The sequence below is a fragment of the Bidens hawaiensis genome, unplaced genomic scaffold (assembly GCF_021521415.1).
Source record: "Bidens hawaiensis isolate Kalapana, Puna unplaced genomic scaffold, B.hawaiensis_p1.1 tig00018852_1, whole genome shotgun sequence".
NCBI classification, from domain to species: Eukaryota; Viridiplantae; Streptophyta; class Magnoliopsida; order Asterales; family Asteraceae; genus Bidens; species Bidens hawaiensis.
The window spans coordinates 343,412-368,929 of record NW_027492865.1 but is presented as its reverse complement, the minus strand read 5'-3'; the positions used below and the strand labels follow the sequence as shown (position 1 = coordinate 368,929).

The following is a 25,518-nucleotide window of genomic DNA, read 5'->3' as shown; positions in this document are numbered from 1 at the left end:
CTAACAATACGACTTTTATTATTTTGTAAGTTAAACTCAAATTAAGGACTCCTTGGAATCTTAGAAGGGAAAAGTATGAAGCCACTAAACGACTAGACATGAGAAGTCTCCAAAAGCATATATATATATATATATATATATATATATATATATAAAAGAAAACCATTCTATAAAAATGGTACATGTTAGCATCATACAATAGCATATTACTTACACTTTTGTTCCAATATAACGTGTGGATTATATTATTACACGTACGATTATTAGTGTGTCCACTTACAAGAGATGTGCCTTTCATCGCTATCTGGTGTATCCGTGTATATGTGACTATGCGTCGTCCATTAATTTTTGTTACTATGTGCCAATATAACAATCTTGTTGGCTCTTTTCATCTTTAAAAACTAAAAATATTATTGTATAAAGTAAACTTTTTTAAATTAATATATTAAAAAAGTTTGTTATTTAAATCAAAACCAAATTTCGCATCTTTGAAGAATTGAACAAAAATTAACGTGCGTATTATGTGAGGTGAAGAAAAATTTACCTGCTATACTGACTATAATCATCATCTCTAGATTCTAGTCATCAACTTCGTCAACACTCCATAATCGTGTTTCATATTTCATACTTCTCACTATCGGAACTCCTTATGATATCATCCCATGCAACACACACTCATTGAAACACTCCAACCCGGAACAGGCTGACGTGTCACTATTACAGATATCAAATCAACTTAAGTCACATTATTAAACCAAAATGGATGAACTTTTAAAACTTAAACTTCATTATTCTCTTTCATCACTAATTTCCCCAAGTCCCGGATTACCTGAAAACAAAATAAGAAAAACAAAACAATAAAATACGGTTGAGCCAAAAATTGCCCAGTAACGGAAAGAACAATAGTATAGGTAAGGACATACGTAAGAAAATAAATATACGGACTTCAATTCAAACTCAAAACCAACCTTTTTACCGAAACATATACTTCATAAAATTCAGAGGTATGAACCAACACTTGGCCAGAACATAATCAAACGCATACGGAAACATATCAGAACATATCATAACATATACACACATCAAACCACGCGAGTACACATATATAAAAAAAACTCAAAGTCACGTGAAACGGAAGCACCCATGAGCCTAAACAAAACAGACTGGTACACAGCTAGCTAGTCCATGCACCTATGAGACGGTGAGCGTGGCGTACACCCATTATTCCATCTCTACACAACAAACGCAAACTCAGAGCTAAGATCGATCTATATGCCTCTAGGGGCCAAAGTGCTACGAAAGCACAAGCTAGAGACGCCGTGAACTTTTATTACGCACTGTCACGATAAGTGCATGCCGTTGACGCCCATACGACATATCAGACATGCTCGGGTGACAGAGTACAAAAACTAAATTCATATAAATATGCAACAAAATACTACTAACGGGATATGCAATAACGAGTACACAATTTATTATCTATTGCATGTTACAAAAATGATTATAAAATATAATATACCAAATAAGCCAAACTCAAATGATAACTAAAAGTTAACAAAAGGTCCACACTACAAAGTGAGAGACACCGAGTACAAGATAGAATATGACCAATACTACGAGTAAACGAAAACAGAAACCGTACAACAAAGTAACGGACTATAATTAATACTAAGGGTAATAAAAATAGAATCCGTACAACAAAGTAACGGACTATAATGAACACTAAGAGTAATAAGAACAGAAACCGTACATAAATTATTGAGCAAAAGTAAACAAGGTGGCTTATTTTCAACAATTATGAGAACCTACGGTTTATTTAAGGATCAAATTAATTTTATGAATTAAACTTATTTATTATCTGACGCACAAAGTTATTATATATTCCTGCGACAAAAGCTTTCTGTTTCTAAGCTGATGACTTGTATTATATACATATGATATTAGATATGAGTATGGACTTTCGTGTAACCAATTTTGTGATCATAGCAACATTCCATAATATTAATAAAATAATCATATGCCTTTGTATTAATAAAAAAGACGTATTAACAAAATAACCATTCATGATGCACGAGTACAAAATAATTTAGATCAGTTTAAAATTCTTCGTCGCCGAAACGAACTAGACTCAAGAACCATGTTAACCCGGATTATTTAAACAAGAACGATTAACAAAGACGACTATTACCTTCCTAACCGACCAACACCAATCGGTCGAGGAGTAAAACGGTGCGTGCGGAAACAAACGGACGCGTGACGATAACTGCGTATTTAACCGAATGAGTTACCACTTTGTCACGTAAATATGATATCAAAAGAATGAAACTGACTCGGGTTGGAACCGGTCTCTTACTAAATCGGGGAGATCGATGGCAGCGGCGGTGTATTCCCGGAAGTTTGCAGAACGATGGTGGTGTAAGGTACGTGACAGCAAGCGACGAAGAGGGTGGCGGAGATCGCCGTTTTCTGACGACGAGTTATAGGGAGGTGGTAATGCCGTAACGGATGAATAATCATGTAGGGTTTGTGATAAAAGAATATATAATCAAACGAATCGTACGACTCAAGTTAAGCTTCAATCTAGGATTAGTTTTTTTTTTCAAATTCAATTGCCGGAAAAACCGTCAGGAAGATGCAGTGGGTTTACAATTCAAGTTTTGAGTATTTGGCAAAACTGGTCCTCCTACTTTGTTTCATAATTAATTTAATATTTACAAAACAAATCTTTATGTTTAGTATTTAATTTAACTATCCCCTAAACTCACTTTTATCATTATCTAACATGTTTGACTATATATATATATATATATTTTTTATTAACGTTCCAACTGGTTAACGAGATATTAACACATCTAATAATTGACCCCAAAACATTCAACGGTTATTTCTTTATTATTTTATTGTTTCGATGTTTCGTATCACTCATTATGTACCCCTCACCGCCACTATCACAGTCATAAGTTTAGTAGCAAGTCCAGGAATTTTCATTATGAGTGAGTAAAAAATGGGCTGGGCAAATAAAACGGTAAAAGATGACCACACTTGTAATGAAAACAGGTTGGATCAATAACCATTTTAACTTACTAAAACTCGTAAAACAACATCTTCCAGTTTCATAAAACTAATGCATAAATATTCTAAAGCAATAACCTTTCAACACAAGATGTCGTAGCCTACATGACAGTTGAGTTAGGAATTCCTACAATAAGGCGATAACAATGCTACTAACTATATAAGTACACATCTTAATCAAAAGTATGAGGGTGCATTGTGATCTAAACTATCCATACACTCCCTTAAAAAATATCTTAACTTAAAATATTGTTTTATAATTGATTAATTTCTAAATTCCTATTACTAATGCATATAACATTATATTTATTTAACTAGTGTAATACGCATGTTTCTAACCTAGTACTAATACACACACATATACTTAAAAATCAAGAAGTTAGGACTTGTATCCACCGAAAAAGTTTGTAGGTGTAATGGGCTTCATGTCATCATCCATCCCTTTTCAAGCAGTACAAAAAATAAAAACAATCTCTCTTGAAAATCCATATGTTTACCCTACCTTTAATTCCACCTGATTAAATTATTTGAATGCTTCATAAACATTTTGAAAAAAAGGTGAGAAATCACAAAGGAGATAAAAAGTGCATGATTTTATATTAGTTATAAAAGGTCTCAATAGTTTCAAATGGATTACACTTGTTATGCATCAAGAGTTAATGGTAGCTTTTATAATTCACTTTATTAAAAAGTGACCCTACAAGTCACTGTGCTTACCTAACATTAGCTTTCTATTATCCTTAATACTAACTAACTAGGTTAAATATCAATCAGAAATCCCCAAATTGATCATGAGTAGGAACTTACTCTTAAAAAGTTTTGAAACAAATTCATTTGAAAAATGGTTTTTTTGTAAACGAGCTGAAAGTCAAGCTCAATGTTTAGCTTGGTTTAAAATTCAAGCCGAGTCAAGCTAAACTGGCACGATTTTAATATCAAATCAATTTCAAACTCGAATCTAAACACATATATTATGATCTGTCATACTTAATCCACTTCAAGTTAGTTTTATAATTTGCCGTGTCATTTAAAGAGGTAACCCGAACTCTAAACTTTCTTTTTGTTTTTAATAGTTATAGCGTTTAAACAAACCTTTACAACCACATAAATTATTCCAAGATATTATACAACTAAGAATTATAAAAAATAAAAACTAAAATCCTAAACTCTAAATAGATATTTATCTTATCTTATCTATGAACTTATTTTCCAGATACTTTTGGCAATTTCGGGACTACCCAAAAATACTACCACTTCAATAAAATAAATTATATTAATAACTTAACTCTAGTTCATTTAAATTATATTCGATTTGTTAGTTTGATTCTCCAGATAAATTTAAATTTTATTAAGATTTTTCCAACAATCTTTATAAGAAAATATCAAAGTACAACTTTAAAAAGGCTTACAATACAACAAAATAACTAATAGTATATTTGATATTTCAAAACAAATATCACTACTGTATTTAAATAGATATTTTCTTATCTAATCTTATGAACTTATTTTCCTGATATTCTTTATAACTTTAGAACCATCAAAAAATATTACAAGTTCACTAAAATAAATTATGTTATTCACTTAATTTTAGCTTATTTAAATTTAAATTTAAATTGAACTTATATTCAATTTCTCCAACACCAACTTAAAACCTTACCATTTTTTTTTAATTTAACTTCAACAAGTTTTTAAATATTAAAAAATTTAAAATAATGTTTTCAAAGCATTATTTAATACTTATAATACCTAAGAAATCAATACTCATAATACTCACCATAATAATAAAAATATAGATATTTTAAACAAAATGTCACTATAATTTCGCTTAAAATTTAACAAATATAATAATAATAATTTAATTCAAGTTTTCAAACAACTTTTTCAATAATAAAATAATGTTTCCAGAGCATTATTTAAATTTAATACTTAATACCTAAGATAATATATACTCATAAAATACTTATATACCATAACTAAAAAATAGATATTTTAAATTTTAAAACAAAAATCTCTATATTTTCGATGATATTTTGGTTTATTATTGACCACAAATTCAATTTATTCAATTAATAACGCGTACAAATTAGTTGATTGACTTACACGCAAAATCCACTATATAAATAACCACACACGACACGCCAAACCCTAATTTCATCAAATTGCTATTGCTTGCTTACGAAAAACCCCCAATTTCTTCAACTCTTTTTCGCGTTCAATAACCCTTACGTACTTTCGATTAATATGATTCTGGATCAGAAGATGATTGTCGTACCAGCAGAGATGATGTGTGATCAGTTCAATTTCAGTTTGTTAAAACTCGCCGCCGTTTCACCGGAGTCTAATTCTGTTTCGATCGCTGAGAATTTGGTAAGTTTTTTTTGATGATTTTGATCTGGGTGTGTTTAATTTGGTGTTTGTTCATCTGTGTTTGCTTTGGTTTTTGCGATTGATGTGTCGATTGTGGGATTTAGGGTTTGTGTCTCGATTTTGGTAGTTAGGGTTTATCGGTGGATTCGGTTGATTTGGGTTTAGTTGCTTCTGGGTTTTGTTAGTTAGGGTTTTTTGCTTCTGGGTTTTGATAATTAAGGTTTATATGTTTATGGATTGTGTTAATTAGAGTTTATGAATAGATTGTGTTAATTAGGGATTATAGGCGTATGGATTATTCTGGAATTACCTGGGTTAAGTTTATGATCTTTGTTTGAATCAATATGGTAGATGTTCTGGGATTTTTGTTTTTAGGTTTAGGTTTGGTATTGATCGGTGCCGGTACCGTTAGAAATACTGAAAGCATGAAAATTGTGTTTGGTCGGTACTGCTTCGGTATGGTACTGGTATTAGGTGAATATTGCTAATATCTAAGTATAGATCAAAGTTAACATCTCATCATCTATATTGAAATACGCAACCAAAATAATTGAAACGATTCAGTTTGCGCTGTTCAAGTTTAAGCTTAATTTTGCGCGTTTGCCCGGATTCCTTTAATCTTGTACATATAAGGCTTCTTCATCTGGACTTTAAATCGACCAATTTTGATTCACGTGATGGTTAGGTCTGTTCTGTTAGTAATTATTTGCAAAAAACATGTATGTTTTGTTTGTTCCGTATATCTATGCTTGAATGTGCTACTAGTTGGATGAACTTCAAATATGTTGAATATGTTGTTTGGTTATAATGATGGTTTTACTGACGGTTTCGTTTGTTTTATAGGCTGTAAGCTGTTCTGCTGTTATAAAGAGTACTACGATTGTGGAGTCTACTACAAGTTGTGTGAGTTCAACAAGCATCCGATCAGGAAGCCACACTGACATCGGGCTGCGCAGATTAAACGAAGACCAACATATCATGGTTGATGACCTGTCAAAGCATCTGGGCGAAACTTACAAGTGGGGCCTACCGAGCTCTTTCTATGCTATATTCGATGGTCATGGTGGGGCCGAAGCTGCAAGTTACGTTAAACAACACGCCATGCAGTTCTTCTTTCAAGATTCTGATCTGCCGCAAAGCGTTCTGGATAATGACTTGTTCTTGAAACGAGTGGAGCGGTCTCATTACAATGCGTTTTTACAGGCGGACCAAGCCTTAGCTGATGAATGCAGCGTGAGATGTGATTGTGGGACCACAGCTTTAACGGTTTTGATTGTGGGAAAACATGTGATAACCGCCAATGCTGGTGATTGTCGGGCGGTGATATGTAGAAACGGGTCTGCAACACAGATAACTCAAGACCACCGAGGTTCGACTTGTGAAGAGAAGGAAAGGTGTGAGCGGTTAGGTGGTTACTTTGACCAAGACGGGTACTTAAACGGTCAACTCGGTGTGACCCGAGCCCTCGGAGACTGGCACATGAAGAACAGTAAGGTTTTAACTGCTGAACCGGATGTGAGACAGATGGTGTTGACGGATAATGATGAGTTTATGATTATCGCATGTGACGGGATTTGGGATGTTATGTCGAATCAAGAAGCGGTGGGTATCGTTCGGTGTCAACTAAGGCTGCATAACGACCCGCAACGGTGTGCTAACGAGCTCATCAACAGAGCTTTACGGCTGGATGCTACTGATAATCTTACAGCGATTGTGGTCTGCTTCTCCTCTCCCTCGCCCGCTCCTGCGGCTTCTGCGCCTACTCGGTTTCCGAATTCTCGGCTTTTTAAGAGGAAGCCCTTAAATGTTGTTCAAGGGAATGTAAAAGTTGATCAAGTGGTTACTTAGGAGAGACCAGAGATGTGATATTTTTGGATTCATTTATTGACAGGATTTAGAATATTTTTGATGTAACAGAAATTTTGTAAGACCCATTGAGTGTTTATATAGAATGTTAACAGTTTTGCATGTTTTGATATTTTTTACCAACATGTCAGATTGTTTTATTTAGTAGCAGGTTCTTTTGATTCATAGTTTATTCTGCTTTTGTAAAGAATGTTTTGCAGGAATATTCAGTTATATATAATAAACATAGTCATGAAAGTTTCTGTCTTACAAAGATATATTTTATTTTTTTCTATTACTTTTATTTACTTGACCTCTAAATTAATAATAACATGACAAATGTCCTCAAAACTTTATATAAAAGGCCATGTGTTGACTCTTGTTTTATATTCAAGAGCAGAAGAGCTTAATCATGTAAACAGTATTAAGCAAAGTCTAGAAGCATCAATGTATATTCTATGAGTTGCGTGTTCTTTTAGCATTTGACCTTTTTTTAAAATGATTTAAAACAAATTGAATTACAGTTGTTTGGTTGGTAAAATAGACAATCCAATCCAACAACTTCTAAATCATTTCCATTATTATTATTTGAAGAGTAAACGGTTGTTTGAGATCGATATCGTACCGAAAATCCCAACCAAAATCGTAAATTCTTAGTAACGGTATCAAAATATTCGGTTCGGTACTGATACTGGTATTGAAGATAAAATTCAGAAAATACCAATACCGTATCATATCAATCCTGAAACTCAAAACTTATTATTATTCGGTATTGGTACCAATATTGAATATGCTCATCCCTAGGCTTTCTAACACGTGGCTGGTCATTTTTTGTCATTTATGTCCAAATACTTTTTTAACAATCCTTGTGGTATCTAAAAGCGAAAGGCCACCAATCGCCGGAGACATGGTTCTGAACCGTATGCAACATTAACGACGAACTGCAATTTTGTCATGTCAAGATGATGTAGATGGTGGTTTGAGGCGACTGCGACCGGTGTTGTGGTGGTTCCATGGCTGTTTAAGGAGGTTGGTGGTGCGTAGACGGTTGTGGTGTTGTTGCCGGCATAATGGCGGCGGCGTCGGATGGTGACAAGCGCTGCTGCTGTGTATAGTGGTGGTTGCTTTGTTTATATGTAGGATATAATTCATTAAAACACTTAAAATGACATAAATATCCAACGGAATAAAACTTACAATGTCAGAGCATCCATGATAAGGAGACATAAAAACATGCTTTGTTAGTTGTCACATCATAAAAACATTCACAACCTACCCAATAAATGTTGATATCAATTCGATGTTTTACTTAAAACAAATAATGAAAATGAAAAATAATTACAAGAAATTAGAGAATTTAATTGATTCTTATTGTGTTTACAAGATCGTTATTACTGCTTCAATCTTTTACTTGTTCTTCATCTCACATCTTTAACGAAGTAGACAAAAAAGTGAATGAAGATTGTGCTACACTATATAACATTTTTTTTTTTGGCATCTTTAAACTTGGTGGCTTTGCAAGTTGTATCTTTTTTGTCATTTTGTTAGTGCAAATTGAGTTAGTCAGCACGTGTCCTCCTGGTCTGTCTTTTCTACGTGTCGTCTTCATAGGACATATACTTTGAAGCTGTGACTGGTATTATACACCTTCTCCCTTTTATTATCATTAAGCATTAAGCATGGCCATCATCTGTCTTATTCCTCTACTCTCACCGTTCTTCATTCTCATCTCCGTTGCTCAGCCGAATATTGGAGTTCGGAAACCTACATCCGGTGAGTAATTATGCACACTGCATAACAACACCGCAGATCAATCCATAACGGTTCAAATACAGATTCGTTTGGTAATGCTTCTAAATTAGTATAGTTTAATTGGTTATGTCGGCTACCATTTGGGAACCATAGGTGGCAATGGTGTGGTGATGCACTGGCCGGATTTACCATTGTCCTGTTCCGGTTGGGAACCATAGACGTGGTCTTGGGTTGGCCATCGTCTATCGTTGCCTGGTGGTTCCAATTCGGAATCCTTGGTCGCGGCGGAGTGGTGGTGGTGATAGTTTGTTGAGGTTGATGATTGTTGGTAAACCGTTTTCTGATCTGCTGTCGGTATTCCTTGCCGACGGCGATACAGCCTTCTGTGGCAGTCTGGATTCCATTTGGGAACCGTAAGCAGTGTTTGTGTGGTGGTGTTTTGGCAGTTGTCTATCGTTTCCGTGGTGGCGGTGGTGATTGTCTATTGTGGTTGGTGATTATTTCTAATCAAACCTTTTCTGACCTGTTGTTGCCGGCAGCTATACGACCGTCTATGACAACAGTGCACCGCGATTGGTTGCGGCTTTGGGTCGATTCAATAAGTAATAAGGCGTAGGGAACTTAAGCTACTAATTGTAGTTAAAGTGGGGCAGCCAATACGAGTACATAAAAGTGAGGAATCGCTTTGTTTGTGTAAATATTTTTTCATGTTTTGTTCACAAATGTATAGTAGTCTTAGTAAATGTGTGACATTCATGTTAGCCAAAAGAAGACGTGTATCTATTTTTCTTAATGGTTGTGTAAACGTTGCAGCGGGTCTACCATCTAGTTCAAACTAAAACCAATGGCTATACTTCGAATGAGGCTACCCAAAAAAAACCAGTGAAAGTTATGCAGTAAGTTGTACTAATATCCAAATCAACACTTTGGTATAGAGGTGTTCACCAACTAAGCCTGAAGAGGTGATAGATGCACTGGACCACCCTGTTCGGGTCAGTCGGGATACTTTCTTCAACATAAAAACATATTGTGCAAAACACCTCATGATCTTTTCACATCAATACATCATGAATCAAAGCCCACAAATCCATGATAAAAAGCGGTTAAAAACAAATAAACCTTCATTTGAAGAAGAAAACGTGACTTAAATGGGCAATTTCACAATAAAAAATGAACATATCATAAGAGCGGCTATAAGTATTTTCACGACGACTCTTATAACAATAGCCTCTTGCCTCTCGGGGAAATTGGCAACCAACTCAATCTTGTTTCTGGAGCAGCATTCCAAATGAGAATGAAACGTAATGGTTTGTGGTAACACATATTTTGTTGATAGTTTATTCTTGTTTTAAGTATTTGGCATAACAAATTGTTGCTGATGCTACTTCCATTCCTACTTGATCATAAGAGGTGGCTTACTTCTGAATGGATTGATTTGTGTTACGTATTATCTCAAACATGTCACATAAAATTTGACGGAAAGGACAAGTTTCCGATCAAGTGGTTACTTAGGAGAGATCAGATATGTGATATAAGTTTCCGATCAAGTGGTTACTTAGGAGAGGTCAGATATGTGATATGATTCGATTCATATATCAAAAGGAGAGTATTGTTTATGAAACAAAATGTTTGTACACTATTCTATTAATATAATAAACTACTAGGTTATTAACCCTTGTACGACACGGGTGAAATAAAAAAATCGTATAACAAACACGTGTAATTTAAAACCACAACATATGCTATACACAATATTTCTGAAATATATATTTCTTTTTAAACTATACATAAGTTAACTATTTTTAAATCAAAAAGCTATTTGAAACGACCTTGCCCATATTAAATTTAGTTATTAGTTTATAAAACTAAACTCTCTAAAAGTAGAAAAGTAATTTGTAATAAAACTATTGTAAGTGAGGAATATATGGTATCACCATTAAATGAAAAGTTTCATATTGTAAGAGCATATATATTAGGCATTTTTTTGTTTTAATTTTTAAAGTAACCAAGTTTGACTTATCAATTAGATAGATAATACTTACTTGGTACTAAATTTATCAACAACTATCTCCAAATCTCCAACGCATTTGTACTTTCCAACTACTAAATTGAATCCACATAGCTCGCGTAAATATGTTCGTCGGCGCCAACAGTCGATTATAATAAGAATATAATAAAAATCAGAGGGCCGCGTATACACTGGTGATGAGTCAAAAATAAATTATGACCCGTGTATTTGACTTTCAAAACAAAGAAAAAGAATGTTTGTGAAAAAAATTCGCATTGAGAAAAGTGGTTGTTATATATGGAAGCAATATGGTTGAACCAATAAAAATATATGATGTGTCAATAAACTCTATTGGTTTAATGATATATAGGTTATTAATCTGTGTACTACACGGGCGAAAATATAAAAATCGTTAATTAAACACAAACACACATATATTTATATTTGAAGAAATGTAACGGATTGTTTTACATAAATTGGTCGGAATAAATTGTTTTACCATAGTAGAAAAGTTACGTCATGAATTGTGCGATGCAGCCTAACCATAAACATGATCAGTTCAAGTGTTCATAAAATTACTAACGTATCAAACATAGACCAAGCAAAACAAAAGTAAACATTGAACCAATGTCTCGGACGAAATAAAAGAATTGACAAGCCATCATTTTTATGTTTTTGTTATGATCACTTAATAAACTAAAAGAGTAAGAATTCAAATTTGTTTACATGTACGATTTACCAAATCATTACTAAAATTCACCATTATATATTAGAATACAATACTGAATTGAAAATAAAAACGCAGTCTAAACGTAACAACCCATACCGTAACCTGCAAGAATAAACAAAGCAAACAAACATTATTTACATGACAAAATTTGCAAAGTAATTATTTAAAGAGGAAAAATAAAAATGAATAAATGTTACTCACTAACTACTTATCTTAAAATAAATATGAATTAGAATAACAACTTGAATACCTATTTTAAGAAAACGTCAAAACCTAATTAAATATAATTAATATAAAATAGGTATTTGATTTTGATAAATAAGGAAATCATATTAATTGTTTAGAACATTGTTTGAATAAAAAATGGTAACAATTGCAAAACATACTCTACATTGTTATATTCAAATTGCTCACTTTCAAGATGCATGTTTGACCTTTCTTAAAATGATTTTTGAAAAAGTTATTTTTTTTCTTTGAAAATTAGACTCTTTACCTTTCTATAATTAACATTAGTACAAAATTGTATAAAAATTATACTAAAAAATGAATGTGTAACACTACCATTTCATCTTGCACAATCATTTCAATGGACCAATATTCTCCGGGCTTTGAATTGTCCTTGAGACACCAAAGTTTCAGTTAATGCACCTTGAGGATACAGTCACTTTTAAAAACATCCAATTGATTCAACATAGTGATATTTGTTGCCTTCATCTTCCTGATGGTGAAAATTTAAAAATAAACAAAACATTAATTGCTGAACAATAACACTTTTAACCGAAAAACTAAAAAAACAAATGAATGATACAAACAACAAAAAATATAAACCTTAGAAACAAAAAAATTCGTTTAAGCTATATTTGGTGTGATAGTGTAAGAATGTTGTATGAAAGTGAAGTATTTATATATAGTTCATAGTAAATGATTGAATTTTGGGAGATTTGAATAAAGAATGAATGTATATATGGAATTAATTAAAAACATAAAATTAGGGAATTTCAATTAGCTTAAATCATGGACAAAAATAGGGATTTTCAAAATTTGAATTACTAAAATTTAATGTTGTTAAAGTATATTATAAATACAAAGTAATTCAGTTCATATATTTAAATCTAGACTATATTTAAACATACAAAATTAACTTATTAATGTGGAAAAATAAGTTACCAATATATTTATTTACATGAATATAATTAATCATCAATTTAATCAATGAAATAATTACCGTATATCTTGAATTGATTATAAATTACCATATATCTAATATCTAAAGTTATAATAAATTATGATATATTTAAATTCTGAATCATATGGTTGAAATTTATAAAAATAGTCAACATAATATAATTAATAAGCATTCGAATAATTAAGTAATTGATATATGCTGTGTAAAAATAAGTTAGTAATTTTTTTTATGTATTAACATTAACACAATTTTAATATAATTATACATCAGTTTAATTCTCACCTAGCCAAACATCATGTTTCAGTATGCAAGCTTTCCTTACATATGCTTACATCCTCTCACCCTGTTACATTATTTATACGACAAAAATTATAATTATTAAATATATATAATGAGGAATAAAAAAATGACTAAAAACAATTATATTTGTATAGAATAATACCATCTCATCTTGTAAAATCATTTCTATGGACCAATCCTCTCCGGTTTTATTGTTGTCCTTCAAACGCCATAGTCTGAGTATACGAACCTTCAGTACACAGTCTGTAACATCCCGAAATTTCCAAAATGATATTAATTATATTACTTAATAATAAAGGGAAAGTTTACTCGGGTTATCGGGAAATAAATAAATAGAGTAGGAGTTGGTATGGGTCGGGCTAGTGTTGGGTAATGGATATGGGTTATGGACTTGGGTTATGAAAGAAGGAAGGAGAGTCCATGGGCTTAAGCCCATGATCCCTAATATAAATACCCTTAACCATCATTTCTCACATATTCCATACACATACCCAAAACACACACGACCCGAACCAAGATCCGAAGGCGAAAACCCGAGCTTGTTGGTGCTGGAACGTCGTGACGGACCAAAACAACATCAAGGCTTAACCGTGTTCGTAGTTCGACTCGTTCAAGGTACGTTTATAGCTAGAAATCGTTCGTATAGGTTCGGTTTGATTTGAGAAATGCTAGATCTGAGTTTGTATGGTAAAAACGAATTCAACAAAGCTAATCTTACTGAAAATGGTTATGATTTGATGGGTTAATCGATTGATAAAAAAAACCCGTACCTTTATGCCTAAATCGCACCCTCTAAACATCGATGTTAGGTCGATTTGATAGTTGGGGTTTGTAGGCGCTGGTCAGACGATTCCATGGGTACCTAAATCGAGTTATTTGGTTAAGAAACGAAGGATCTAAGAGCGAACAGAACCTGCAGACGAGAACTTCGCCTTCATCTGGGCAACTTCGCCTTCAAGCGATGAACTTCGCCTGCAAGCTAAGTTCGCCTGATGACAAGTTCGCCTGAGGTTTAAGTTCGCCTGATGATAAGTTCGCCAGAGGTTTAACTTCGCCTAAAGCTAAGTTCGCCTGAGGGTTAACTTCGCCTAAAGCTAAGTTCGCCTGAGGTTTAACTTCGCCTAAAGCTAAGTTCGCCTGAGGTTTAATTTCGCCTGAAGCCAAGTTCGCCCGAGGGTTAACTTCGCCTGAAGCCAAGTTTGATTAGAAAATAAATTATTAAGCGATAAGTTAAAGTAAGCTAATACTAGGCCACCAGATTGGATCAGACGAGTATTGATACGTGTAACTTGTACAGTCAGCCGAGCTCAGATAGAGAAGGGATTTACAGCTATCAGAAAAAGAAGCAGAATTCAGGTGAGTTTCTAGCCCCTTTCTCTGTGACGTTTTTCGGGGCTGTGTGCATACTCAATATGTTTGTTAATACACTTATCCTAAGAGATAAGTGTATGCCTTATATGGATAATGTGAAATATATGAATGATTGCTTGATGGTACGTGAACGATCTTCGGATATTGCACGTACTGTCAGGTTGCAGCGCTAAGAATAAGGTAAGTATGTTATGTATGTTTATGTGTATGAACATGATAGAGATAGTAGAAGAAAGAAATGATAACGTATGGTTGTATGGTTACGAAGAGGGTACCGAGCCCTAGTAATACTCGAGGAATGTAGGGCGTAATGCTCTTTATAACGTAAGATATGAAAGTAAGATAATACAAAAGAAAGTAAGAAAGTATGAACGAAAGGATATAATTTTATGTGTATGCCGTGTATGGTATATGTGATCGATACGAATGATAGCTTGTCGGTACGTGAACGATCTTCGGATATTGCACGTATCGTCAAGGGAAGTGATTAGCTCTTTACATGGATATTAAATAATAACGTATAGATAGTGTTCCTTTTATGGAAAGTATAGTGTTCCTTTTATGGAAGGTATAGTGTTCCTTTTATGGAAGGTATAGTGTTCCTTTTATAGATAGTAAAGTGTTCCTTCTATGGATAGTATAGTGTTCCTCCTATGGAAATTATATATGGTAGGGTAATGGTAATGGTTCTTTTAATAGATATTACGTGACGATCCTCCTATGAATATTTATACAAGGTTAAGGTAGTAATATGTGTCTTCGGATACGGGAAGTAATATATGGGAATATATTGTATGTTGCCTGATTAACTAGAACTCACTCAGCGTAGCTGACTTTTAGTATGCACGCAGGTGAGCCGATTATAGAGTTAGCAAGAGGATGACGCATGGCATGGATTGAACGGCTGGCATCTGAAGAAAGAAGTAAAAATTTTTTGAATATAAATTTTTGTGTTATGGTATCAAAGAAAAGATTTAATGTTTTGTAACAAATGATTGATGTTTTATATTCCGCGAGAAGTTTTAATAAACTCTGATTTGAAGGACTGTGTTTATGAGTAAATCCGACGCTAAAGTAGGGCTACCGGTAACGGGGCCTTACAAGTTGGTATCAGAGCAAAGTTCGAGAGATTTAAGCATCCTACATGCTTAGACTCGAATAGAGAATGGGATTTAAGTAAGAAAAGAAAGAAGATGCCAGTTCAAGAATGCCATGTGTCGCTCAAGCAAGATCAGTACAGGTAAGGTGTATGATTAAATGATATATGTTAATGAGAAAGAAAAGATACGTGAACGACAGGGATAGGAATAATTGATTGTTTGATTTGACAAACTGCTTAAGTAGAACCAGCACAAATAGACTCATAAAGGGAAGTGTATGGGACACGGAAAGTAACGTGATCAGCTAATCACAACTGGCCACTGTTATTACCTGTTAGCCTTACTATCCTTGTACTAGATAGTTCCTTGAGTGATGATGTTTGTGTTTTCCCTTTTAGAATACTAATGGCTGGAGCAAAAAGGTTTGTTGGTAAGGGAGGTCACACTGGACGTCCTCTTGGAATACGCGTTGTCCGAGAACCTTCTGAAGAACTAGTTACTACCACGAAAAAGGATAAAAGTGAAACTTTGCAAGGACCAAGCAGCAATGAAGGGTATCAGCTGGATCCTGTTACTCAATTTGCCATTTCTTACGCTGTAGCTGCTGCAGAGAAGAAATTTCGTACTGACAAGTCTGCCGAAAACCATGCAAGGGCCACTGAGAAGGTAGGAGAAGACGGTAAGAAGGGTGATGATGATAAGGGAGGAGCGAAAGGAACCAAAGGATCTGTAGATGTCGTGGAGTATGCGGGGAAAAAGATACCAAAGGTCGCGGGAAGGGAAACATGCAAAGTGTGCGGGAAGATGCACCTAGGAGAATGCAAGGCTGGTCCAAATCAGTGCTACCGATGTGGGAAGAAGGGACACATAACTCGTTATTGCACCGAGGACCAGAAATGTTATAAGTGTGGTAAGTCGGGTCACTTTGCTAGGGATTGTGGGGGAGCAAGAACGGTGGGGGAAAAGAAGGAAAAGAAATGGGCTACCTCTGCTAAGCGGTCTGGCGAGATGGTGACAACCACTGATGAGAGGAAGGCCAAGGTTGGGAACAAGGATGCGTGTAAGACATGTGGGCGAGTGCACCCGGGGGAATGCAGGATTGGGACAGACAGGTGCTATCGGTGCGGAAAGGGTGGGCATTACTCTCGAGACTGCCCTGATCGTCCAAAGTGCTACAAATGCGGAAAAGCTGACCACATGGCTAGGGATTGCAAGGAAGCAGGGGCGGGAGGTGCGGAAAGATAAAGACTTGGGGAAACTGCAGAGAGGAACGCTTGATGAAGGAATAATTGTTCATGCAATGGTTTTATTAAGTTGCTTTTGCTTAAAGACTTGTTGTGTGTTAAGGTTTAAAACTTATGGTTATCAGTGACGTGTAATATATTGAGTAGGTTATGAATGATTATTATGTTATGATGAAATGTTGTTTTAGACAATAGTGTTAAAAGTACTAATCGAAGCCCTTGGAGGTATGAGATGAGTTGTGGTACATCGAGGGTCTCATGGACAAGCTACCTTAAATAGCTAAAACACATGACCACCATTCGATGACTGCAAAGTCGGAAGTAAGAAGGATAACTCAGAAAGCGAAGGCGATTCAATAAAGCGTGTAAATATAAGAAGTTTTCCTTTTATAGGGAATAAGTTAGGTTTCGGGGAGGAAACCTCTTTAAGGAGGGAAGACTTGTAACATCCCGAAATTTCCAAAATGATATTAATTATATTACTTAATAATAGAGGGAAAGTTTACTCGGGTTATCGGGAAATAAATAAATAGAGTAGGAGTTGGTATGGGTCGGGCTAGTGTTGGGTAATGGATATGGGTTATGGACTTGGGTTATGAAAGAAGGAAGGAGAGTCCATGGGCTTAAGCCCATGATCTCTAATATAAATACCCTTAACCACCATTTCTCACATATTCCATACACATACCCAAAACACACACGACCCGAACCAAGATCCGAAGGCGAAAACCCGAGCTTGTTGGTGCTGGAACGTCGTGACGGACCAAAACAACATCAAGGCTTAACCGTGTTCGTAGTTCGACTCGTTCAAGGTACGTTTATAGCTAGAAATCGTTCGTATAGGTTCGGTTTGATTTGAGAAATGCTAGATCTGAGTTTGTATGGTAAAAACGAATTCAACAAAGCTAATCTTACTGAAAATGGTTATGATTTGATGGGTTAATCGATTGATAAAAAAAAACCCGTACCTTTATGCCTAAATCGCACCCTCTAAACATCGATGTTAGGTCGATTTGATAGTTGGGGTTTGTAGGCGCTGGTCAGACGATTCCATGGGTACCTAAATCGAGTTATTTGGTTAAGAAACGAAGGATCTAAGAGCGAACAGAACCTGCAGACGAGAACTTCGCCTTCATCTGGGCAACTTCTCCTTCAAGCGATGAACTTCGCCTGCAAGCTAAGTTCGCCTGATGACAAGTTCGCCTGAGGTTTAAGTTCGCCTGATGATAAGTTCGCCTGAGGTTTAACTTCGCCTAAAGCTAAGTTCGCCTGAGGGTTAACTTCGCCTAAAGCTAAGTTCACCTGAGGTTTAACTTCGCCTAAAGCTAAGTTCGCCTGAGGTTTAATTTCGCCTGAAGCCAAGTTCGCCCGAGGGTTAACTTCGCCTGAAGCCAAGTTTGATTAGAAAATAAATTATTAAGCGATAAGTTAAAGTAAGCTAATACTAGGCCACCAGATTGGATCAGACGAGTATTGATACGTGTAACTTGTACAGTCAGCCGAGCTCAGATAGAGAAGGGATTTACAGCTATCAGAAAAAGAAGCAGAATTCAGGTGAGTTTCTAGCCCCTTTCTCTGTGACGTTTTTCGGGGCTGTGTGCATACTCAATATGTTTGTTAATACACTTATCCTAAGAGATAAGTGTATGCCTTATATGGATAATGTGAAATATATGAATGATTGCTTGATGGTACGTGAACGATCTTCGGATATTGCACGTACTGTCAGGTTGCAGCGCTAAGAATAAGGTAAGTATGTTATGTATGTTTATGTGTATGAACATGATAGAGATAGTAGAAGAAAGAAATGATAACGTATGGTTGTATGGTTACGAAGAGGGTACCGAGCCCTAGTAATACTCGAGGAATGTAGGGCGTAATGCTCTTTATAACGTAAGATATGAAAGTAAGATAATACAAAAGAAAGTAAGAAAGTATGAACGAAAGGATATAATTTTATGTGTATGCCGTGTATGGTATATGTGATCGATACGAATGAAAGCTTGTCGGTACGTGAACGATCTTCGGATATTGCACGTATCGTCAAGGGAAGTGATTAGCTCTTTACATGGATATTAAATAATAACGTATAGATAGTGTTCCTTTTATGGAAGGTATAGTGTTCCTTTTATGGAAGGTATAGTGTTCCTTTTATGGAAGGTAAAGTGTTCCTTCTATGGATAGTATATTGTTCCTCCTACGGAAATTATATATGGTAGGGTAATGGTAATGGTTCTTTTAATAGATATTACGTGACGATCCTCCTATGGATATTTATACAAGGTTAAGGTGGTAATATGTGTATTCGGATACGGGAAGTAATATATGGGAATAGATTGTATGTTGCCTGATTAACTAGAACTCACTCAGCGTAGCTGACTTTTAGTGTGCACGCAGGTGAGCCGATTATAGAGTTAGCAAGAGGATGACGCATGGCATGGATTGAACGGCTGGCATCTGAAGAAAGAAGTAAAAATGTTTTGAATATAAATTTTTGTGTTATGGTATCAAAGAAAAGATTTAATGTTTTGTAACAAATGATTGATGTTTTATATTCCGCGAGAAGTTTTAATAAACTCTGATTTGAAGGACTGTGTTTATGAGTAAATCCGACGCTAAAGTAGGGCTACCGGTAACGGGGCCTTACACAGTCGTTATTGGAAACATCCAAATCCTTGAACATGGTAATGTTTGATGCTTCCATGTTGCTGTGACAGAAAAAATAAGATTAAAGCAATGATTAAAAATTCAATAAATCATATTTATACTTTGAAGAAAATTTAAAAACCTTCAGAATGACAAAAATATGAATGTTCAGTAACGAAGTGAGAAATGTGAGATTTTCTTTATTCGGATTATAGTATATATAGATAAACATATATTGTTAGAAACTTTGAATTGTTAGATTAAAAGGAAATGTGTAAATATAGTAAATTTAGAGAATACAATTAGGGATTTCAAAAATGTAATTGATAATTGATATTTACTTAATTTGGTAGTAATAACCGAATATTAAATATTGTCAATTTATAGAATGTATTTCGTGATTTATTTATAACACAATAATAATAATAAGTCATAACTCATATGATATCTATTAAATTATATTATAATTAATGTTTACAAAATTAGACACATTAAGAGATTGAATTCAAATTAAAATACTTAAAAAGTTGTTAGGTTATAGTAATCATACGAATCAATAAAAATCAAATACTGTAATTGAAAATTGGAATGACTTACACATTAAAAATTTAACATTTTACAATTTAACAAATACCATAATTGAAATTTGGAATCAAATACATAATAAACATCGGAAACATATCAATATGATCAATATGAATAAATGAAATTATATTATAATTCATGTTTACAAAATTAGACATATTAAGTTGACTTTAAATTCAAATTAAAATCCTTAAAAATTTGTTAAGTTATAGTAATGATATGAATCAATAAAATTCAATTACTGTAATTGAAATTTGGAATCAATTACACATTAAAAATTTATCAAATACCACAATTAAAATTTGAAAACAATTACACATTAAACATTACACATTAAACATAGGAAACATGCCAATTAATATAAACAAATAACAATTGAACATGATAACCTAAAAATGTAAAATACTAACCTAGGTTAATAATCTAAAATATATGTTAAATTTTTTTTTACATATAATGTAATTGAAATTTGGAATCAATTAAACATTAATCATAGGAAACATATCAATTAAACCTTAAACATACTAATCTAAGAATGTAAAATAATAACCTAAGTTAATATGTAAATGTAATAGTAACCATCGATGTGAAGATACTAACCTAAGGATGTAAAATACTAACCATGATGTGATTAACAATCGTCATGGATCTATTGAAATCGTTTCCAGGATGTAATGAAATCAATCGTTGTTATCAAATATCCGGTGTCGAATAACGGACCTTTCCTTCTACCGCCAATGGCCCAATTTATAATCCGATATCCGGTGTCGATTTTATATGAAGAACCTAATGTAATAATTATCCGATTGATATCATGGGCGATCGAATGGAGGATTTGGTTGATTAGGTTAAAAGGTTAAATATGAAGGCGAGGGTGCATTGAAGATGAAAGAAAAGAAATATGGAAACCGGGTTTTACTAAAATGGTTACATTAACTAATTTAATTAAGTATTTTAATTATTAGTATTTTTGATTTATTTAATTGGTAAGAAAAATAGAGAAGTGCAAGATATATTTGGAAATAAAGGTAATCGTCCAATAGAAAAGGGGCATGTGGAGGCAAACTAATTTGTTTTAATAGTATAGTAGGATTTAAAAATATATATGAAAAAAAGAAATTGGTAAAGTGGGGCGTGTGGAAATTTTTTTTTATTGGTTTACACAATTAAGTCACTTGGTTGTTAGTGGGGTGGACCCATCAATTGCTTTGTTAGCGCCGTTAATGAGGCGACACTATCCACATATAGCGTCTCATGTTAATTGCCCAACGTGATATATATAAGACCATGTGTAGTGGATGCAGGCATGCAGCCCTCTGAGGGCGTTATGTGTCACGTCACCATAGGGGCTCTATGGTTGAATTCAGTGAATAGAACACATTCAAGTCATTACCTCATTTTTTTCTTTGTTATTTAAAATAATACAAATAATATTTTATTAATAAAATAAACAAATTTTACATTAAAATTAAATAAACGACTATAAATTACTTGTCTTCGTCGTCTTCGTCTTCACCGTTTTCGCCATCTTAGCCGTCTTCGTCTACGTCGAGCTCGTCTTCACTTCCCTCGTCTTCTTCGTCACACCGCTTGATACGATTTCACCTTCGCCTTGAATTGGCCGAACCGCCCAAGCATGTTGGACCAAATCCGTTGTAAGTGTCACACCCTGACCAAAGGCGGCGGAACATGCCAGGGTGCAACAGATTGCCCATGAACACAAGACACTATTAAAGTGACAATATTTAAACAATTCATTAATTTCATTCAATCACAAAAGTAACACATCTCGTTCATACAAATAAACACCAAATACAAGAAATAAATATTGTTCATTCTTCTAATAACCTAGCGGTATCAAATAGAATGGCGTCTTCAAACTCCAAATCAAGTAATAATCAAACCTGTAACAATTCATAAAATAATATTTGTCAACACGTATGTTGGTGAGTAATTTCATAGTTTTGAGTATATATAATATGAGGCAAAATCTACAAATCGTATATGAAACTATAAATAAAAGCAACAATTGCGGTATATAAATCATAAGTAAATGAGGATACTTTTTAATCGGTAACAACCGACATACTCGGATAATGAGGCCCTATTCTACTAGCACAAGGCTAAGTAGTTAGGGGAGCGTATGATCATACTTATTGAGGCTCAACAACAACATAAAAATAAACAATCATGCACTTAAAGCAAATGAAGCATATAACACACAAAAGAGCAAGTATTCTAGTATCATACACCCTAACGTTTATGGTTTGAGGATCGAGTATTATAAATCATTCTTGTTTTGAATAAGTATGCATGTTACCCCCAAAGTATAAAAGTGAAAACGGGGGATGAAATGCACTCGCATGAAATAAGTAACTTGAATGATAGTTTGTGATAAAAACGGGGGAGGGTAAGTTAAACGGGCAGGACCTAGATTAAAAATGGTCTTGAGTTAGTAGATGGTTTTAAAAGCTTTAAAGTAAAATAATTTGACAAGTAAAATAAATAATTAAAGTTTGAGAGTTAAAGTGTAGATACATAAGAATTAAAGTAATGTTTTAGAAAAGTAAGTTTACTCGAAATCGGGCCTCGGTATTCTATTTATTAGTTTTTACTTAACCTTTGTTAAGTAAATATTTGGGTATAATTGCAATATTGCAAAGTTAAATAGATACCAAAACGAGATTTTACGAGTGTTCGGATTTGTCGTTTGACTCTTGATAATTGATCAAGCTCGAAGCCGAGATTCCAAAATGTTATGAGATAACTCAATGAAATCAAAAGTAAGTGTGTAGCTATACAAAGAAGAACCTCGACGTCCGTCAAGCGAGTGTTTGGTTTTGTCGGTCCAACTTGGTTAAAAGATCATGTTGGATCCGATATACCAAGTATTTTGAGAAAACAAGTTAAAATTTGTTTATAATATAGTTTTTGAAGAAAATGAGATTCGGTAGCCCAAAACACACTTGTGTATCTTAAGCGAGTGAACTCGGTTTAGTTCGGTCCTTGACTCGAAATGAAACCAAGGATGGTTACGACATACCCAATACCACGGAACTTTATTAAAATAACTTAGAAATAATAATACTCAAGTTTACATACAACATGTTTAAACAAACATGTTTAAACAAAGTGTTTAACCAAGAGTTCGGTTTCGGTTCGGTCCTTGACTCGAAATGAAACCGAGGATGGTTGCCACATATCCAATACCATAGAACTCATTAAAATAAACTTAAAAATAATAATACTCAAATCTTTCATACAATATGTTAACAATAAAGTATTAAACGAAAGTTCGGTTTTGGTTCGGCTCTTGACTCGGGATGAAACCGAAAATGGTGGCTACATACCCAATACCATTGAACTATTAAAAATGATTTGGAAACTAAAAGTAAGGACTAAACAATATTAATAAGCATAAACAAAATTAAAGCATAAATTAAAGTATTTATCAATGACTATAATAGTCCTCTATGTAGTCTTGCCTTGTAGCAAGACACTTCAACCGACCGTGACCGGATAAGTGAAAGCCGAAGGAAACAAAGGGTGTATATTATATATATATTGCAACATCAATCTTTTAGGTAACAAGAATTAGTTAGAAACAAAGATTAGTATCAGTTTGACCTTGACGAGACAAACTATATAAGAACTTGAATAATGGATACTTGGATCTTAGTTTGAGAGAATTTGAAGAAGAATGAGCAACCAAAATGGTGCATGGGACATTGCTTTTATAGAAGTATGGTTTATTCATATGGGTAAAATTGCATATGATTGGTTAAAATGGTCAAACAAGCTTTTGATAATTGACAATAATAGTCCCTAAAGTTTGTTTTAAGTCGTTTTTCATCATAAAGAGGTGTTTTAACGTACCAAAAGGATGTTTTCTTGACCCGAAATTTGTGAAACATAAACGCACATAAAATCCAACACTTTATTAATAACGACGAATCCGAAAGATCAAAACGCGTAGGGTTTTTGATACAATACAAATGCAAGTTAAACCGAAAAATGACAAATGTTACAGTAAGCGCATATGTATCTCACTTGAACGCATTTGATAAACATTTTGCACCCTCTCTTCCATAGTTGCTTGAGTTTGTTGTTCTTGGACATTCCCCGGTATATAATGTTAACATATTGCTCCCACTTCGTTTTCTATAATCATGTTATGCAATATGATACATGTATGCATATCATATCTCATTTTTTCCAATGTCCATGCACGACACGGATTTTTCACATAATGCCAACATTGGCGAAGAACCCCAAAACACCTCTCGATGTCCTTTCACGAAAACTCTTGTACTTTCTTAAAATAGTTTATCTTTTCATCCATCGAGTATCTAAAAGTTTTGACAATAATAAAATATCTTGGATATATCCCATATCCCAAATAGTATCCGTGTGGATAAAAGTTATCGTTAGCCCAAAACGATGTGACTGGTGCGGTAGCGGAATGTAATCCTCTACCACGGGCGACGCCTCCAAAATGTTTATGTCGTTGTTGGACCCGGGGCTTCCAAAGTAGGCCGACCAAACCCAAAGGTCGTACGAAGCAACCGCTTGAAGACTCACCGTTGGTACTCGTTATTTGTAGCAAGCGCAACTGCACTTGTAACCGTCTCTTCCTCCGCCTCGTCATCGGCCATGCGCTCGTTATTTTTGCAAATATAGATTGATTATGTCAGACGAAGAGGGAGAATCCATTTTGTTGGTGTTTTGAATAGAAAGTTTTAAAAACATTGTGAAAATTGGTGTAAGGTTTGTTGAAAGTGTTTAAAAGTGTGAGGAATTTGTGGAGATTGTTTTAGAAAGTTTAGATGTTTGGTTATTAATATAGTAAAAAAATTGATTTTTTATTTAAAAAAGTAGCCGTTATCAACCAAAAGGGGAGGATGCTAGGCGCTTTGTTGCATTCTTGTGTAGTTTTTAAAATTCAGGACCGATAACTGATATTAATATGTAAAAAAAATAGAAGTACAAAGAAATGGCTTGGTTCTCAAGATCATTAGATGCTCTATACCATATTCAACTACATAAATGTAATCCCAAGAAAGTTACATAATGAGATAAATAGATAAAACAAGTCAAAACTCATTAAAATTGTAGTTTTAATGCATACAACAGATGCTTCAAGCAAGAAAACTATGACCCGAGATGCTATTTAGAAAATACCACAAAAACTCAAGAGCTTAGATGAGAACAGACGAAAAATACAGCCGATTTGTACCCATATTTTTCTATAAAATATGATCATATTTTTCTTTAAAAAACCGATTTGTACCCATAGTCCCATACCATTGGAA

General features: G+C 34.1%; 1 protein-coding gene across 1 annotated transcript; it reads left to right on the top strand.

The window, feature by feature from the left end:
• Positions 1-5,206: 5,206 nt before the first annotated feature.
• LOC143557274 (putative protein phosphatase 2C 47) lies at positions 5,207-7,407 on the top strand. The gene is made up of 2 exons (XM_077046384.1): positions 5,207-5,439; positions 6,283-7,407. Exons 1-2 carry the CDS (start codon positions 5,314-5,316, stop codon positions 7,285-7,287), a joined length of 1,131 nt encoding a protein of 376 aa, XP_076902499.1. The 5' UTR covers positions 5,207-5,313; the 3' UTR covers positions 7,288-7,407.
• The last annotated feature ends 18,111 nt before the right edge of the window (positions 7,408-25,518 follow it).